General features: G+C 41.4%; 1 protein-coding gene across 28 annotated transcripts in view; it reads right to left on the minus strand.

The window, feature by feature from the left end:
- The window catches only part of ASPH (aspartate beta-hydroxylase), a 228,804-nt gene that overhangs the window by 54,507 nt on the left and 156,774 nt on the right, over nt 1–17,523 (minus strand). For all 28 annotated transcript variants that reach the window (XR_013527858.1, XR_013527857.1, XR_013527856.1 and 25 more), the window contains 3 exons: nt 14,377–14,513; nt 6,415–6,513; nt 3,674–3,763 (listed from right to left, as the gene is read on the minus strand). Coding sequence is in view for 20 of the 28 variants with exons in the window: in XM_078352518.1 (XP_078208644.1) it covers nt 3,674–3,763; nt 6,415–6,513; nt 14,377–14,513 (326 nt within the window). In the remaining 8 variants the exon portion in view is untranslated. The remainder of the gene's footprint in view (nt 1–3,673; nt 3,764–6,414; nt 6,514–14,376; nt 14,514–17,523) is intronic.

Consider the following 17,523-nt stretch of genomic DNA (forward strand, 5'->3'; position numbering starts at 1 on the left):
GCGATTCTCCTGCCTCAGCCTCCTGAGTAGCTGGGATTACAGGTGCACACCACCACACCTAGCTAACTTTTGTGTTTTTAATAAAGACAGGGTTTCACCCTGTTGGTCAGGCTGCTCTAGAACTCCTGACCTTGTGATCTGCCCACCTTGGTCTCCCAAAGTGCTGGGATTACAGGCGTGAGCCACTGCACCCGGCCCTGCTAGATTGCTTTTGTAAAAAACATCTCAACTGCTTTACAATAAAAATTGCTATAAAATCAAAAATCAAGTTAGAATCCTCTGAAAATTTATCTATTTCCTGTATAATCAGCAATTTTACATATGTAATTAGGAATACTAAAATAGACAGTAGGAGGCCCTGGGAACAGGGGAAGTAACAGCCCCTGAGCCACATTTAAGAAGTTAAATGTGTTTTTTGGGGGTGTCTTTTTTTTGTGAGAGAGAGTCTTGCTTTGTCACCAGGCTGAAGTGCAGTGGTGAGATCCTGGCTCACTGCTACCTCCACCCCCACCCCGGGTTCAAGCAATTCTCCTGCTTCAGCCTCCTGAGTAGCTGGGACTATAGGCACATGTCACTGCACACAGCTCATTTTGTATTTTTGGTAGAGACGGGGTTTTACCATGTTGGCCAAGATGATCTCAATCTCTTGACCTCATGATCCACCTGCCTCGGCCTCCCAAAGTGCTAGGATTACAGGCGTGAGCCACTGCGCCCAGTCTATCTTTTTATAAATGTGTTTTATATCACTGTTGTCTCTATTTTCTTCCAGTCATTTCTATGTGTGGTTTTTATGCACATGTGGGCACACACACACACACACACACGACAGAGTGAGAGAGACAGAGAGACAGAGACAGGGAGAGAGAAGGTATGTCGGATGACTGCAAACCAGAAATGCCCAGGCCACGTCTGTGGAATGGGCTGTCATAAGCGGCTCCAGCTGGGGTATCTTATTCCTGGAGCCCACTGTCCAGTGGGGCCTAAGAGACACTTCCGGTGAGAACAGTCACTGCAACTTGCCTAAGGATTACAAATGCCATCGCATGCAAACAAAACTTTATTTTATTTTGCATGGTAGGCTTTTTGAGCATAGGGTGGCTTGCAAGAAACTGAGACCAAAGCAGGTTCTTATCGCTATTGTTGAGGTGGCAGGTGACGAAGACTGGAGTTAGCACTGACTGAGCGAGAGGGTGGATGAGGGGGATGCCAACTATGCGAGGAAGCCGGATCTCCACAACTGGCCCTGAGTAGACTGGAGTGAGGAGGAGTGGGTGGAGCTCAAGTTCACTCAAATCTTGATTCTGAAGGCCCGGCACGGTGGCTCACGCCTGTAATCCCAGCACTTTGGGAGGCTGAAGCAGATGGATCACGAGGTCAGGAGATCAAGACCATCCTGGCCAACATGATGAAACTCCATCTCTACTAAAAACACAAAATTTAGCTGGGCGTGGTGGCACATGCCTGTGGTCCCAGTTACTCAGGAGGTTGAGGCAAGAGAATCTCTTAAACCTGGGAGGCAGAGGTAGCAGTGAGCTAAGATCACATCACAGCACTCTAGCCTGGTGACAGAGCAAAACTGTCTTAAAATATAAAATAAAATAAAAAAATAAAATCTTGATACTGGAACAATGGGAATGTCATTGGATAACAGAAGGATCCTAGGAGGAAAAATGGTTTAGAGAAAGACAAATAAGTTGTCTCTGTGCCATCGTGTGGGACACTGAGGAGGCAGGAGACATGAGAATGGGGACTTGAAGAAGAAGACTAAGTCTAGCTAGAATGTGGATTTGGAAATTTGGGGAATACCAAGAACAGCTAAGTGAATTGCTGCAAGACTCTCACGGTTTGCCCTCCCTCTTCCTGACCATACTAAATGGACCAGTTAGAAAATTTTTCCTCAAAATGCATTTTCTTGTCAGTCTCCACAGCACAGAGGCTGTGGCTTTGCTTTTGCAGGTCCATCCTCTTTCCGAGTTGGAGCAGTGCTCTAGGCATGAAAATATGAAGGGTGTTTACCTCCTGATATGCAAACTCAGAGCATGACAGCCAAGTCAGACTCAACACCTAATATTGGGAATATACTAACATGGAGTTTCTACAGGTTTGTTTCTGTTCTCCTGTAAGGACGAATCCTTCTGAACATTTTAAGTTCAAGAACTGTGCTGTTCTTTGTATATTAATGATAATTAAGCTGGGAGAACAGTCCCATACATTCAAATCCCAAGCCCTTAACAAATGTGTAGTAGTGAACTTTTTGCCCTTGAAGTAAGGGCTGTTTTCATCTAAGATGTGAGATAAATCACAGACTTCCTTTATCTGTCTTTGCCCTGGACCTGAAATGTTCAAAGATAAATTAATTAGTGACAACTTCATTTTCAGTAGTCAGACATCAACATTTACCCAGTCTTAGATGCTGGAGCAAAATTTTTCTTATCCCTCTCATTCAAAGGAGTTATAAGCCATTACATCTAAAAGAAACATGGGATGCAAAAATGATTACTAATCAGTAACTTCTCCCTTCTTTCTTTTTAATTCTAATATCTCACTCTATCTCAGTTGGCTGACTGGTAGGCTAGAGGGGAAAAGGTACAGATAAATAGAAATGTATAAATTAAAAACTGTCAATTTTCTGAACTTCTAGTACCCACATATTGGTTCATGTTCCAAGCAGACAATTACCTTATCACAAATCCACTCACTTCTCTGAACCCTCAATTCCCCAGATAATCTCATGTTCTTATTAATTTTAGAAACCTGAAACTGCATTATCCATAGATGTCACTTTATTGCATAAACGGAATGCAATGGATACAAAGATTCAGTGTCTCACTTTACCCTTTTATTCACCAACTCTAAGAAGAGCCCAGCTCTCACCCCTGCAATGATGCAGGACAGGAAAGGAGGGTTTTTCCATCCAGCAGGGCTGCGTAAATCATAAATCATGGTAGACTGTGACAGAGTTTTGAAATTTATAGTACGTGATGTCATGATTAATGAGACAATGTTATGTTTATAAAAGCAGAAGCTGTACTCAGATAAAGGTAACCGTTACAAAGAATACATGAAACTTGTATGGCTACTACATTGTGTCAATACCTGTCATTACTATAACCACAATGTTCCCCTTAAACTTGATATTGCATATTTCAGAGGATAAGTTACACCACTAATCATTAGGATCTCTGTGCTCGGAAATCAGCTGATAAAGACTTTCTTCTAAAAATAACTACTTTTAAAATTCCAAAATCAAACAAAAATGAATCTAGGCAAAGTGTTAAAATATTTCTAAAAATTTAAATTATTTCAGCGACATCTTTTCATTTCAAAATTAAAAAAAATATTTTTCCAAGGCAAGGTTCATCTCTCTGTACACACACAGACACACACAAACACACAAACTCATACACAGACACATATCAATTAAGAGATTGCTTTTATGATTACTTAGCTGACTTTTTGAAACTATAAAAGCCAAATCCCAAAAATTCTTTGAAGGGTTAAGCTGGAGTTGTTGGGTTGTTTCAAACATAGTTTAAATAACTAAATAGTTTAAATCTCTGTTTTCAAAACTTCACACTCAAAATATTTTTTGAGTTATAACTTCTCCTAGAAATAATTATTCTCCCAACTCCATCCTCTGTTAGAGAGAAACAGAAATTCACACACCCATTACCTCTTTGTTCCCAACCCTCTGCATGGCATCCCCCAGGTGGAAATAAAATCTCCCATCATCAGTGCCAGGATCCCCGGATTCTATTCCTTCCTGTAGAAAGAACAGTGTTAGTATGGGTAAAATAATTAAATACCAGATTCCATTAATTGATTCATGTATATTTTCTTTTGATGTTCAATAAGAAAATCTAAAAACCAAAATATACGCTCTATATAAAAATCTGGGAATGAGCTTTCGGGTCAACATTTTCAATGCCAAAACAAAAGGAGGTCATAAAGCTAAATTTAACAATGGATTCATCATTAATTCACGGTGGAATGGCCCACAAAATTAGTACAATACTTTGTGCACCTTCTGTGTGGGAGCAGTCATATTTCAATATTTCAAAAAATTTCTCTGGCTGGATAGCTCTTACATTTATTTTGCTCTCCAAATCTGACCATATGTCAACTAGAGGCTTTTTATTCCTAAACCAAAACGTTTAACTGCTCATGTTCAAAGTGATGGCAACCCACCTGCAAAAGTTATTCCTTTCCATTCAAAACAAATGTGCTCTTACCTTTAATGATTTATTTATTTATATTTTACAAAACATATGGGAGAATTAGAGCCAATTTGAATCTTTAAAAATGTAATTTTTATTAAAAAAATCCTTATTCTAAAACATTTACCTAATTTTCTGATTTCTCACACAAGGACTGAAACTGGGATTGATAAACTCCATCCCCCTCCCCCAAAAAGAAAAGAGAAAATATTAAAGCAACAGAATGAGCTTAGAAAAGCAGAAGGACAAAAGTTAAAAATATCTAAATGTCAAGGACTTCTTTCTAAAAATCTGCATCCTTGAGGCCTCTTCACAAGAAGCTTATTATCTTTCACTAGGAAGAAACTGCATTTGCATAATGTTGGAAATGAGCACACTGCATGACAGAATGGGAAAAGCATCACTCAGGACAGGAAGGGAGTTGCGGCCAGGGCTTCTAATTGACCAACAGTCAAGTGTCCTTGCTTGATAATGGACCAGCCCAGCTCTCACTTTCCCCATCTCTGAAGCAGGCAGAGTACCAGTAAGCCATCCTATATCAAAGAAAAGGTAAGGAGAAACCCACATGCCACAGGGCCCTGGCAGAAAATGTGAAGTGCTGAAACCCACATGCCAGGGACAGCCCCACCCCAAGGGGGCAACACTGCTTGGCTCTGTATGCAGGAAACTGGGCCAGATAAGACATTTCAAGAGAAACTAGAAGTCTGCATAATTATATAAAAATGCTCACATTCTCAAATAAGGCAAGCAATTAAAATTGTTTTTAATAGAACTATGCCAGCCAAATAAAACATGCAAGCTATTTGCAATCAGTGGGTTACTATTTGGGATCTCTGATTTAAGTCATGTGAAAGAAAGAAATAAAAAACTGGAATATATTGCTATTTAAGAAAAAGTCTACAGCTATCTCACCAGCTACGTTCAATATGGTAGCCGCTAGCCATTTATTACTGCTAAAATGAAATAAAATGAAAAATTCACTTCCTCAGTACAAGTGGCCATGTTTCAGGAGCTCAATGGCTGCATGTGGCCAGTGGCCATTACATTGGAGAAGACAGATAAAAAATATTTCCATCACAGTAGAAAATTCTTTTCTTTTTAGAGACAGGGTCTCACTCTGTTACCCAGCCTGGAGAACAGTAACACATTCACAGCTCACTGCAACCTTGACCTCCTGGCCCTGAGTAGTGGGACCACAGGCACGTGCCACCACACCTAGCTAATTTTTAGAATTATTTGTAGAGATAGGATCTCACTATCTTGCCTAGCAAACTCTTGTCCTCAAGTGATTCTTCCACCTTGGCCTCAAAAATTGTTGGGCTTACGGGTAGGAGCCACTGCGCCTGGCCCACAGCAGAAAATTCTACTGGGCAGCCCTGAGCTAGAACATCTGTGATTCTGCTGAACTGATGAGGATTTAATTAGATATGAGAATAAAAGCATATTTTAATTTGAATATTTCGAGCAATGACCTCTTCAGCCAGTATTTGTTACCTCACTTTGCATGGGTAACTCAGAGTACTATTCCAAGTACAGTAAATATAATTAACTTGTAAAAGGAACATATAATGCATTGTCTGGTTTTTTTCTTACTGTTTTTTTTTTTTTTTTTTTTTTGAGACACAGTTTCACTCTGCTGCCCAGGCTGGAGTGCAGTCTCTGCTCGGGTTCAAGCGCTTCTCCTGCCTCCCAACTACCTGGGATTACAGGTGCACACCACCACGCCTGGCTAATTTTTGCATTTTTAGTAGAGATGGGGTTGCACCATGTTGGTCAGGCTGGTCTCGAACTCCTGACCTCAGGGGACTCATGCGCCTTGGCCACCTAAAGTGCTGGGATTACAGGCATGAGTCACCACACCTAGCCCATTGCCTGTATCTAAAAACATTTAAAGTATCACTAATTTTGTCTGCCTTTGCCATTTTTTTAAAAACTAACACCAACTTCAGTTTTATAAATTTTTAAATAAAATCTTTTCCAACTCATCTCTGCTCACATGGTTGGTATTTTACCATCTGACACTGTTGGTTACAGTGGAGGCCCACACTACTTATCAATGTCATTGTATGACCGTGGACATCCTGAGGATGAAAACACTCAGCAGTACATGCCAGTCGATCTATAAGGAATCAGCAAGGTGTCTCAATGACTCGAAAGACTCGAAAGATGAAAGGAAAGGAAGAGAAGTGAGCATTACCTTTAAATATGAGATGCTCTCAGCAATCTTGTTCTGTGCCTTCAGGATGAAGCCATAATGAACTTTAGCAAAGCCATCATTAGGTGTCATACTCAGCACCTAAACGCAAAGAAAACACAGAACATAACTCAAAACCCTGGGGATTGCTTAAACAATTCTACAAATGACTGTCAAATCCAATTTTAATTAGCTCTGTTGTACTTGGATTGGATTATGATGGTATACACCACAGTACTTTGTCTCATGGCAGTATCATTAAGCTTAAATGGCTCCATTTCCCCTCAACTCAATATGCTTTTCACATTTACACAATGGTTCTTCAAGAATGAAGAAATGAATGAAAAGCAATAACCATAAAAGCATCACTTTAACAATGCAAATCAGCAAAGTATCTCTGAATTGATATGACTGCAATATTTTTTAGTGATCAAGGGAAAATGGCTTTAAATTTGCTATACTTGAAGACAATTCTGAATGGTTATTAGACATCACTTCATATACCAGCTTTATACATTGCCTTAATTAAGAGGAAATTTACATTTGCATATGTAATATATCACAATGCATTCATTCAACAGAAAACTTCTCGAGTGCCCAGATCATTTTAAGCGCTGAAGAGAAAGTGGTGAGCAAATCCAGTATTCTGTGACAAAAACCCAGGCAAACATTTCATATAAAACACATCATTGTTTATTATTATTATATATATTCATTATGATTTAAAGATAAATTATGCAAAGCACCTCTAAATTAAATATTAATAGTGAGAAACCAGAACAACAACATCCAACTTGTGAAGCTACTTAGACAAACTAATTTATGGAACAAAAGAGGGTGAAGATGGGTTGAGTTGGGTGCAGGCAAGGAAAGATGCATCTCCCATCTCTTCTCTCCATCCTTGAGCCTGAACAGGAAAAGGGAAGTCACAGCCACAGTGGGGCTACGATGGGTTACACAGAAGGAACAAGTGTGCACAGAGGGGACACCAGGCCCTCGGAGGGCCCACATATCTGCACACACTGCAGATGCTTTAGCATTTTCAGCTTGCATCTGGTCCTGCGCCTCATGGATTAGCAAATCTGGCCAACACTACCTTCAAAATACATTCAGAAACACACCATGTGTCACTTCCTTCACCACTGCCACCCTGAGCCAAGACAGGTATCTCATCATCTCTCTCTATGTTTTCACAGGAGCCTGCTTAGTGCAGATCTTCGGCACCCCTGGCCCTGCCCCTACCCCTGTGTAGTCCACTCTCTGCTTGCTAAATCCTAGGTCAGCTCTCAACCCTCCTCTATTGCATTGCACTCAGAGTGACTCCAAGACAGAGTTCCTGGAACCACCACCAAGGCCTCCCTTGGCTGAGTCTCTCCAGTTCTCTGGCCTCCTCTCCTCCCCCTGCCCCTCCCAGCCAAGCCTCTGAGGCATGTTGGACCCCTTGCTGCTCCACGGCAAGCCAAAGATACCCCTGCCTCAGGGCCTTTGCACCCACAGTACTCCTCTGGTACAAACTCTTCTACCAGACATCCCCAAAGCAAACTCCTTTTACTCCCCCACTACTAAAATAGAACCCTTCCATCCCTAGTCACTCTCCAATTTCTTTACCTTGACTCACTTTTCTTCATAGCACTTATCACTTCTGACCTAGCATATTTTCATTGCCCCCACTAAGATGCAAGCTCTCCAGGGATTTTGTCTGTTTTGCTCATCGCATAGCCCCACTGCCTGCTATACATAGCATAGCATTCAGATCCGAGAAACCAGTACTGCTTGAAAGAGTACATGCTGCACTTTCCTCCCTAACTAGATTTCTGAAAGCCCAGACCCTGATTCTCTGCATCTTCCACCGCACTGTCCCCAGGCTAGACATTGAGCAGGAGCTCAATAAATACCTCCGGAATTGAGTTAAATTGGCAGAGATGATGATTCTGCCAGCACAACCATGAAGGGATTCTTATAATTATTATAGCTACACAGATGACATTTCTGCCCACTGCAGGCACACAGCCATTATCTCAAGTAATTAACAAATTTATTGATTTAATAGACATCTTAGAACACACAGAACTCTTCCAGGCCCTGGGCACAGAGAGATAAATAAGATACACTCTTTTCTCAGGGGGCTGTCACTCAAGTGAGAGAGACAGATTCAGAAGTAGACTGATTTAGAATTAGCCAATGCAAGATGGTAAGCGTCGCTATAGTTAGGCACGAAGCATGTAGTGGGTATACAGGAGGAGCACCTGGCTCACTCTAGGGTGAGTGTCGGCAGGGCCAAGGTTTGAGAGGTTTTAGGGATAAATAGTTCACCAGAAAAGGGAAGTGTGGGATGGTGGAGGAGAAGGCATTCAAACTATAGCAGAAAGTGAGTAAAAAGGGATAGTGGGCCAGGAAGAGAAAAAGAGAATGTTGTTAAATTATAAACAAAAGGTGATAGGAGAAGGGATTGAAGAAAAGGCACAAGTCAAATTAAATCACCAAGGGTCCTGTTTAGTATCAAGCGTGAGGTAACCTCCTGGGGAGTAGAGAGAAATTACATACCCTTCTACTTGTATCTGTCTCTCACATAGTGTGAAGCAAGCTCTGTGGCTCTCCTGTGATCTGCACGGTGGACAGCCACGTGTCCCATTCAGTACAAACCCTGTCAGGAGGCGAGAACGGGGGCTCAGGCCCTGGGAGAGCTGACAGTGCTGCCCTCCCCGCTTGCTTCTTCGTGCTTAGGTACCGCTCACTGCAGTTGACATGCGGATGTGTAATGGACGCACAGGTTGTATTATCTAGTTGTAATCAACAAGCCCTCGGAAAATGACAAGTGGTTTTATGAGATTTCTAAGAAACACAGATTGAGGCTACAGTTGCCCTTTGAACAACATGGGTTTGAAGTGCGTGGATTATCTTCCGCCTCTGCTGCCGCTGACACATGACCAACTCCTCCTCATCCTCCTCCTTTTCCTCAGCCTAGTTAACATGAAAACAGTGAGGATGTAAACTTTAATCATCCCCTTCCACCTAATAAATGGCAAATATATTTTCTCTTCCTTATGATTTTTAAAGTTTTTTTATTTTTATAGGTACGTAGCAGGTGTATATATTTACGGGGTACACGAGATGTTTTGACACAGGCATGCTATGCTTACTAATTACATCATGGAAGATGGGGTATCCATCCCCTCAAGCATGTATCCTTTGTGTTACAAATAATCCAATTAATTCTTTTAGTTACCTTATGATTTTTTAAATAACATGTTCTTTTCTCTAGCTTACTGCATTGTAAGAATATAGCAAATACGATATACACAAAATATGTGTTAAGTGACTGTTTATGTTACCCGTGTGGCTTCTGGTCAACTGTAGACTGTTAGTAAAGTTTTGGGGATTCAGAACCCACACATGGATTTTCAGCTGCACGGGAGGTCACCATCCCTAACGCCTGTGTTGTTCAAGGGTCAACTGTAATATTAGATTCTCTCTTTCTCTCTCTGTATAAAACACACACATCCATATACAAACACAGATCACAGTCAAAAACACAACCTCATATAGCTGACATTTCTATCCCCAGTACAAACTCTTTGTGTGATACATTCTTGGGATTTAAAAAGGTTATATAATCGTAAATAGCATCGCACATTCATATTATTTACATATTAGTTTTTCGGTGAGAGTTAAAAGACTTTCTGGCAGTTAAATAGAATTTTTAAAGTATTTTAAATATTTGACACCATCTTAATTGCTGTGGGGTGTGTACCTTTTGTAATGCACATATATATTGGTGCGTACATATACATATATAATGTTATGTGGGTACGTATATGCACGCATAACATGTAAGTACATCAACATATCGCAGGCATTTTCTTAAACATTTTAGTCTGGAAGGGGCTCCATCAAGCATGTTTGAAGTCCATTGCTGCAGGAAATGAGAACCGCAGAAGGTTTAAAGCCGAGGGAAATGATCAGTGTCGTGTTTTAGTGTTGCTGAAGGTCGGGGGAGAGCAAGCCAGGGCAAATAAACCTGCCCCCGCTCAGGCAAGAGATGACGGGTGCTTGGGTTACAAAGGGAAAGGATTTGAAGGTTAATCAGAGGTTAAAATGAACAGAAATTAACATGAACAGAGATTTGTGATTCGGTATCAGATTATAAACTTCACGAGGGCACATTCTGCGTGTGTTTCATGAACTACTGATCTCTAGCTACTGTGTGTATGTGTTTTAATAGATGTAGTGTTGACTGAGTGAATGGACATAGGTGAGTAGTGGCGAGTGAGTCAGGAGTGGCGCGAAACTCCCCACTGTGGTGTCTGCACAGCTGAGAGTGTTGCCAACTTGCAAGAGAACCCCAGGAGAGGGCACAAAAAGCCCCAGACTGGAGCAGTGGATGTCACACCATTTTAAAGCCAGCTTTTTTTGTTGAAACTAACAGCAGCAAAAAACTGGAAAAATAAAAATATTAGTAATTTTTATAAACATACTCAAAAATAAAAATTAACATGGAGAAAAATATAAAATTACAATATCTGTCTTCTAAAAATGATCTTTAACATAAACTTATCAGGAAACTCTTTGGTTAATGAGAGACTCCATTAGAGATAGCTTATGAACTGAAGAGTGAGAGGAGTGGAAAAAAGGCAACCCAGACATATTTTCGGTTTACTAATGCTTCTTTTAAAAAGAAACTCACTCAATTGCATAATATGGTTTTATTTTAGACTTTCTGCATCCTATTATGAATATTCAGATGAGATTATAATGTAAAATATAAAAACAACAGCAGGTAAATGTTATTTTTTGGCATGAAGAAAAATGTTTCACATATCTGAGATTTAGCTTCAGATAAAGGGATGAATATCCTGATGGAAGAGTTTTAAAAGGTGAGGAAGTACAAATCCACCGTGGGTTAGAGAACCCAGTATGCTGTCAGATCCTGCCCTAACCTCAAATGTGTTGCAGCCAGTCAACACTTGGGACTGTTTTTTAGATGGAAAGAAAGAAGGAGAAAGGGAGCAGGAAGGTAGGAAGTGACAGAGGGAGCGGTAGAGGGACAGAAGAAACAAAATAGGAAAATTCTACAAGGAAAGAAGGCAATGAGGGGGAAGGGAAGGAGGAAGGGAAAAAGGGAAGAAGGAAAGAACCAAGGAAGGAAAGAAGGGAGAAAGGAAGGGAGAGAGAGTGAGGGACAGAAGAAGAAAAGAAGGAAGGAAGGAAGGAAAGAAGGAAGGAAGAAAGGAAGGAAGGAAGGTAGGAAGGATGGTAGGAAGGAAGGAAGAAAGGTAGGAAGGTAGGAAGGAAGGAAGGTAGGGAGGAAGGGAGGAAGGAAGGGAGGGAGGGAGGAAGGAAGGAAGGTAGGAAGGTAGGAAGGAAGGTAGGTGGGAGGAAGGAAGGAAGGAAGGTAGAAAGGAAGGGAGGGAGGATGGAAGGAAGGGAGAAAGGAAGGAAGGGAGGAAGGAAGGAAGGAAGGTAGGTGGGAGGAAGGAAGGAAGGGAGGAAGGAAGGGAGGAAGGGAGGAAGGAAGGGAGGAAGGAAGGTAGGAAGGTGGGAAGAAAGGAAGGTAGGAAGGAAGGAAGGAAGGGAGAAAGGAAGGAAGGGAGGAAAGAAGGAAGGAAGGTAGGTGGGAGGAAGGAAGGAAGGAAGGTAGAAAGGAAGGGAGGGAGGATGGAAGGAAGGGAGAAAGGAAGGAAGGGAGGAAGGAAGGAAGGAAGGTAGGTGGGAGGAAGGAAGGAAGGGAAGAAGGAAGGGAGGAAGGGAGGAAGGAAGGGAGGAAGGAAGGTAGGAAGGTGGGAAGAAAGGAAGGTAGGAAGGAAGGAAGGAAGGGAGAAAGGAAGGAAGGGAGGAAGGAAGAAAGGAAGGTAGGTGGAGGAAGGAAGGAAGGAAGGTAGAAAGGAAGGGAGGGAGGATGGAAGGAAGGGAGAAAGGAAGGAAGGGAGGAAGGAAGGAAGGTAGGTGGGAGGAAGGAAGGAAGGAAGGTAGAAAGGAAGGGAGGGAGGATGGAAGGAAGGGAGGGAGGGAGAAAGGAAGGAAGGGAGGGAGGGAGGAAGGAAGCGAGGGAGGAAGGGAGGAAGGTAGGAAGGTAGGTAGGAAGGGAGGAAGGAAGGAAGGAAGGGAGGAAGGAAGGAAGGAAGAGAGGGAGGAAGGAAGGTAGGAAGGAAGGAAGGAAGGAAGGGAGGAAGGAAGGAAGGGAGGGAGGAAGGAAGGTAAGAAGGAAGGAACATAGGAAGGTAGGGAGGAAGGGAGGAAGGAAGGAAGGAAGAAGGAAGGAAGGAAGGAAGGAAGGAAGGAAGAAGGAAGGAAGGAAGGAAGGAAGGAAGGAAGGAAGGAAGGAAGGAAGGAAGGAAGGAATTCTATAGTTCCATTTTTGTGGCCTCTGACAGTGACAAAATAATGGATGTATGTTATAGCTTCACAATTCTTAAATTCACAAGATCCCAAATCACTGAGGTATATAATGCTTCTCTTAACCATACTTTGTAAGAGAAGGCATTGAGTGTTATGTGCTGGCCATTAACAAATACAATGTTCCACATGGAATTAATTTATGACTTGGAATTGGTCTTTAGCAAATGGCACACGTTGTCAACATGAGAGGTTCAATCCACCCGTGTAGCTATTAATGATCTTACAAAAAGCAAAGGTCTTACTTCTGCTCTCTCAGAAAATATAAAAATTATGAGAAAGGTAAAAAGACAACTGCTCCCAAATTCAATGATTTTCATTATACGACAATAGCAATACACAGAGGAAAGTACCACTTTGAGAATAGACCCAGTCCTTGCCAGAGTATGAAATTACTGTTCTTGACAGTATCTAAAAACTACTTAAAAGGAGTTGAGTGAGATGACTTGTGCCTGAAATCTCAGCTATTTGGGAGGCCTGAGGCAGGAGGATCACTTGTGGCCAGGAATTTGAGTCTAGCCTGGGTAACATAGGGAGACCTCTACCAACATTAAATAATTTTTTAACATTTAGCTGGGCATGGTGACATGTGCCTGTAGCCCCAGCTACCTGAGAGGCTGAAGCAGGATTGCTTGAGCCAGGGATGTTGATGCTGTGATCTGTGATCATGTCATTACACTCCAGCCTGGGCAACAGAGTGAAACCACATGTCAAAACAAAGCAAAACGTAACAAACAAACAGAAAAACCCAAAACAAAAAACAAAAACAAAACAGACTGTAGCAGGAATAACTGACTATCACTAAGCGGTGGCTCCTGATGTAGACTTCACCAGCTTGAAGACCACTGAGCAAAGAGCTGAAATTAAAGAATCACAAGTCAACATGTTCATCTTTCTTTTAGAGGCATTCACTTTCTCCACCTTCGAAGTTCATTGGGCATCCTGTTTATACTGTACCAAATGAATTCCTCCATTGCCTAAAGGAGTCACGTTCCTCTAGATTTCACAGTTACTCGTGTCTTAGAGGTTATCTATCAACATCTGTTATAAAGTAGGAATCCTTTGAAAGGCATCCTTGCCAGAGGATTCAAAGAGTCAATGCCCTGCTAAACAGTGAGTTATTTATGTCACATGCTCGAAAGGCCTCTGTTCTATAGCCTCTCTCTAGACCGCACTTCCGTAAAAAAAACAAAAAAAGAGTGTATGAGTGAGTGAGAGAGAGAGAGAGAGAGAGAGAGAGACAGTGTGTGTGTGTGTAACATTCATAGGAAGTTAAATTCTTCTTCCTGTCATAAGGAACAATTTTAGAAAGGTTATTTATGGAAAGATAAATATGAAGTTTTAAAAGCATCACAATTACAAGTTGAAGATTTTGGTGTACTAAGCTAAGATTTAAAAATCTTCAGATCTAGAAAAAAAGCAATTGTTAAAACAAAGTTTAGAATATGTTCAATATAATAATACATGCTTTTTAACTTAATTCAAAATAAAGAGAGGCTTGGTCTAATAACTGTAATCCGCAAATAGCCTTAGAACTTAATTTGACGTAGTTAATACAAGATTGATGCTCACCTCTTCGTAAACCTTCTTTGCATTATCATTATCTCCTATCAAGAGGTATCCCACGCCAAGGTCATTTTTTAAAGACGTATCATTGGGAAATAGATGAACTAATCTCTGTAGGGTAAGCAGGGAACCTCTCATATGACCTGAATTTGTGGGAATTAAAAAAACAAAACAATAGAAATAGAAACAGATTATGTACACTTTTGTATTGAGACTGTAAGTCATGAGAGACTATGCTCTCATGAAAACCAGCTTAAATCCGACTTATCTATTAGTGGTTTACTAAGTACCTAGCAGGATTTCATAATGTAGTTGCAACGGTGTTAATAATGACCATAAGTAGATACTGAATATGGCATTGATTATAAACATTTCAAAGACATTCTTATTTTTTAAAATTCAGCAATATTTACCATTTTGTGTTAAATTCCATCTCAAGAAAAACTTGGTTACCAACTCCTTGTTAAAAAAAAAAGTTTTGCTGAAATATTATGAATAGAGGGTAAGCAGTAAAAAGACGAATTAATTTCAGGATCTAGCCCCCTGCATGAAATGTGACAGGCACAAAAGTATACAGGACAGTACCTAACTGCTGACACATCTCCAATGACAGGTGTGCTCACTAGGTAATGACCTAGCCAGGGAGCAAATGATACATCAACCAGTATTAGGGCGCCCTCTCGTGGACAACAGTATACTTTGCATTCATGAATCATGAAAAACCCAGCTTCAATTGATCTGTATAAAAGAACATGTGCAAAAAGAGGAATAGCACACATTAAACAAACCATAAATTATCTAAAGGGCTTCGTTGCCCACAATCTAGGAGAGTGGCAGGAATGTCAGTATGCTAAAGCAGCTGATTATTCCACTGCCAGACCATCTGCCATAAAGCATCACTGACTCGTCCCACAATTAAAGTTTAATGCATCCCTTTAAAAGATCACTCCTCCCTGTGCTCCATTACCGGCCAATCGTAGTCCAATCAGAACTCTAGTCATTTCCTCACTAACAAATCTGAGCTTCCTTTTCTATACCTTTCCTTCCCCCTACCTGCCCACTTAGGCTCACATTTTCTTCTAGAATTCTCCTATTATCCACAAAGAAAGCATGGACACAAACCCCTCCTGCAGCCATCTGCTCCCTGTCCCTTCCACTCTGCATCCGGGAACCCTGTTGACCAACTTCATCACCTTGTCATTTTCACTAAAGTCCTCTATCTGCAGTTGCCTCAGAGCCTCTTCAAGTGCTCTTGCCTCATTCTCGAGGGCTACGTTCTAAGAGGGCCTTTCAAATGCTGATGGATTGCTGGGGAAGAGGCAGTCACCTTCCCACTGTGGCGGAGGGAAGGGTGAAGCCAGAGAAGCACTCGGAGCAAGATTTCAGAGGATGCCCAAAAAAGTTCATGATTTTGATGTGAAGGTGAGTTTAATGCATCCCTTTAAAAGATCAATAACAATATAAAACATTCATGATGAAGAAAATGTTAACACTTTAGTGACAGAATCACTAAACAGGATGAAGCAGAGCTACAGTGGAGACTGAGGCAAGAGGAAAACTCAGTAACGCTGATTCTTTTTTTTTTTTGAGATGGAGTCTTGCTCTGTTGCCCAGGCTTAGGTGGAGTGGTGCGAGCTTAGCTCACTGCAACCTCTGCCTCTTGGTTTCAAGCAATTCTCCTGCCTCAGTCTCCTGAGTAGCTGGGATTACAGACACCCACCCCAACATCTCGCTAATTTTTGTATTTTTAGTAGAGACCCTGTTTCACCATGTTGGCCAGGCTGGTCTTGAACTCATGATCTCAGGTGATCTGCTCACCTTGGCCTCCCAAAGTGCTAGGACTACAGGCACGAGCCACCATGTCCGCCAGTATCACTGATCTCTGTCCAGGGCGAGTGCCCGCATTGCCTCTCTACAGTCCCGGCCCTGCCTTTTCTGTGCTAAATTTGTGCTGCATGCTTTTCTTCTGCTGTACTGGTCCCTATGAATATTAGTCTCACCATTTCTTACCATTTTTAATCATCACATGGGCTCTAGCCCTATTTTGTTCATCTGGAAAAGTGATACAACTCCTCTTCATTCTAATCCTCAGCAAACGGGTAGGAGGGTCACTGGGCCTTAACTCTACTATAGGGGCCTTCCCTAAGTGACATAAATAATCTGTCCATGTAACTACCTGGTCAGCTGAGCGCCTGCCTTGGCAGTGACTTGGGGCTTAGCTCCTTCCCACCACATTGACTGATGATCTGTTATGAGGAGAGAATCAGAAGCCTGCTTAATGTGAAGTTAGCTGACAGCTAGTCTTACTTGCCTTTGGCACTGGGAAGCTGAGTCAGTCCAGAGGATGCTACATGATGTTCTATACTATGTATGCTACTTTTAGCATCTGGTTGATATAATTTTTTCCCACATGATAGTCTTTAGATTCTAGCCCCCTAAATCTAATGACATGATATGACGTTCTTTTGAAAGAATTTGCAAACTTACTTCATTTTTTCTAGCATTTTCCTTGATGTAGGGTCAAATCTTACAAGTAAATTTTTTATAGTACCAGAAACACCTATTATTCATTTATAAAAATTTTCCACTGGTAAGTTCAACCTCCATAGTCATTTTGCTATAGTTAAGAGAGAACAAGAATTTGGTATCACATGAAGAGTTTTTTATTCCAGACCTGTTAATCTGTTAGCTATGATTCCTTAGGCAAATTATACAAGCCATCAGTATTCTACTCACCTCACCTTTAAAATGGGAAGAAACGGGGAGAAGAGAGCTAGCAGAGATTTGTTCATGAACTTTAAGAGAAGAAACCATCTCCATAAGATAAAACTGTAGGAGGAAGTAGCAAGTGTTAATGTAGAAGCTGCGACACGTTTCTAGAAGATCCAGCTAAGATCACTGAGAAGGCGGCTGCACCAAACCGCAGACTTTCTATGTAGACAAAGTCACCGTCTATTGGAAGAAGATGCCATCAAGGACTTTCATAGCGAGAGAGGAGAAGTCAGGCCTGCTTTCAAAGCGTGGGAGGGTACAGCTACTGTCCTGTTAGGAGCTAATGCAGCTGGAGACTTTAAGTTCAAGACCGTGCTCACTTACCCTTTTGAAAAACTGGGCCCTTAAAAATTATGCTAAATCTACTCTGCTAATGCTCTA

The sequence above is a fragment of the Callithrix jacchus genome, chromosome 16 (genome assembly GCF_049354715.1).
Source record: "Callithrix jacchus isolate 240 chromosome 16, calJac240_pri, whole genome shotgun sequence".
Taxonomy (NCBI): domain Eukaryota; kingdom Metazoa; phylum Chordata; class Mammalia; order Primates; family Cebidae; genus Callithrix; species Callithrix jacchus.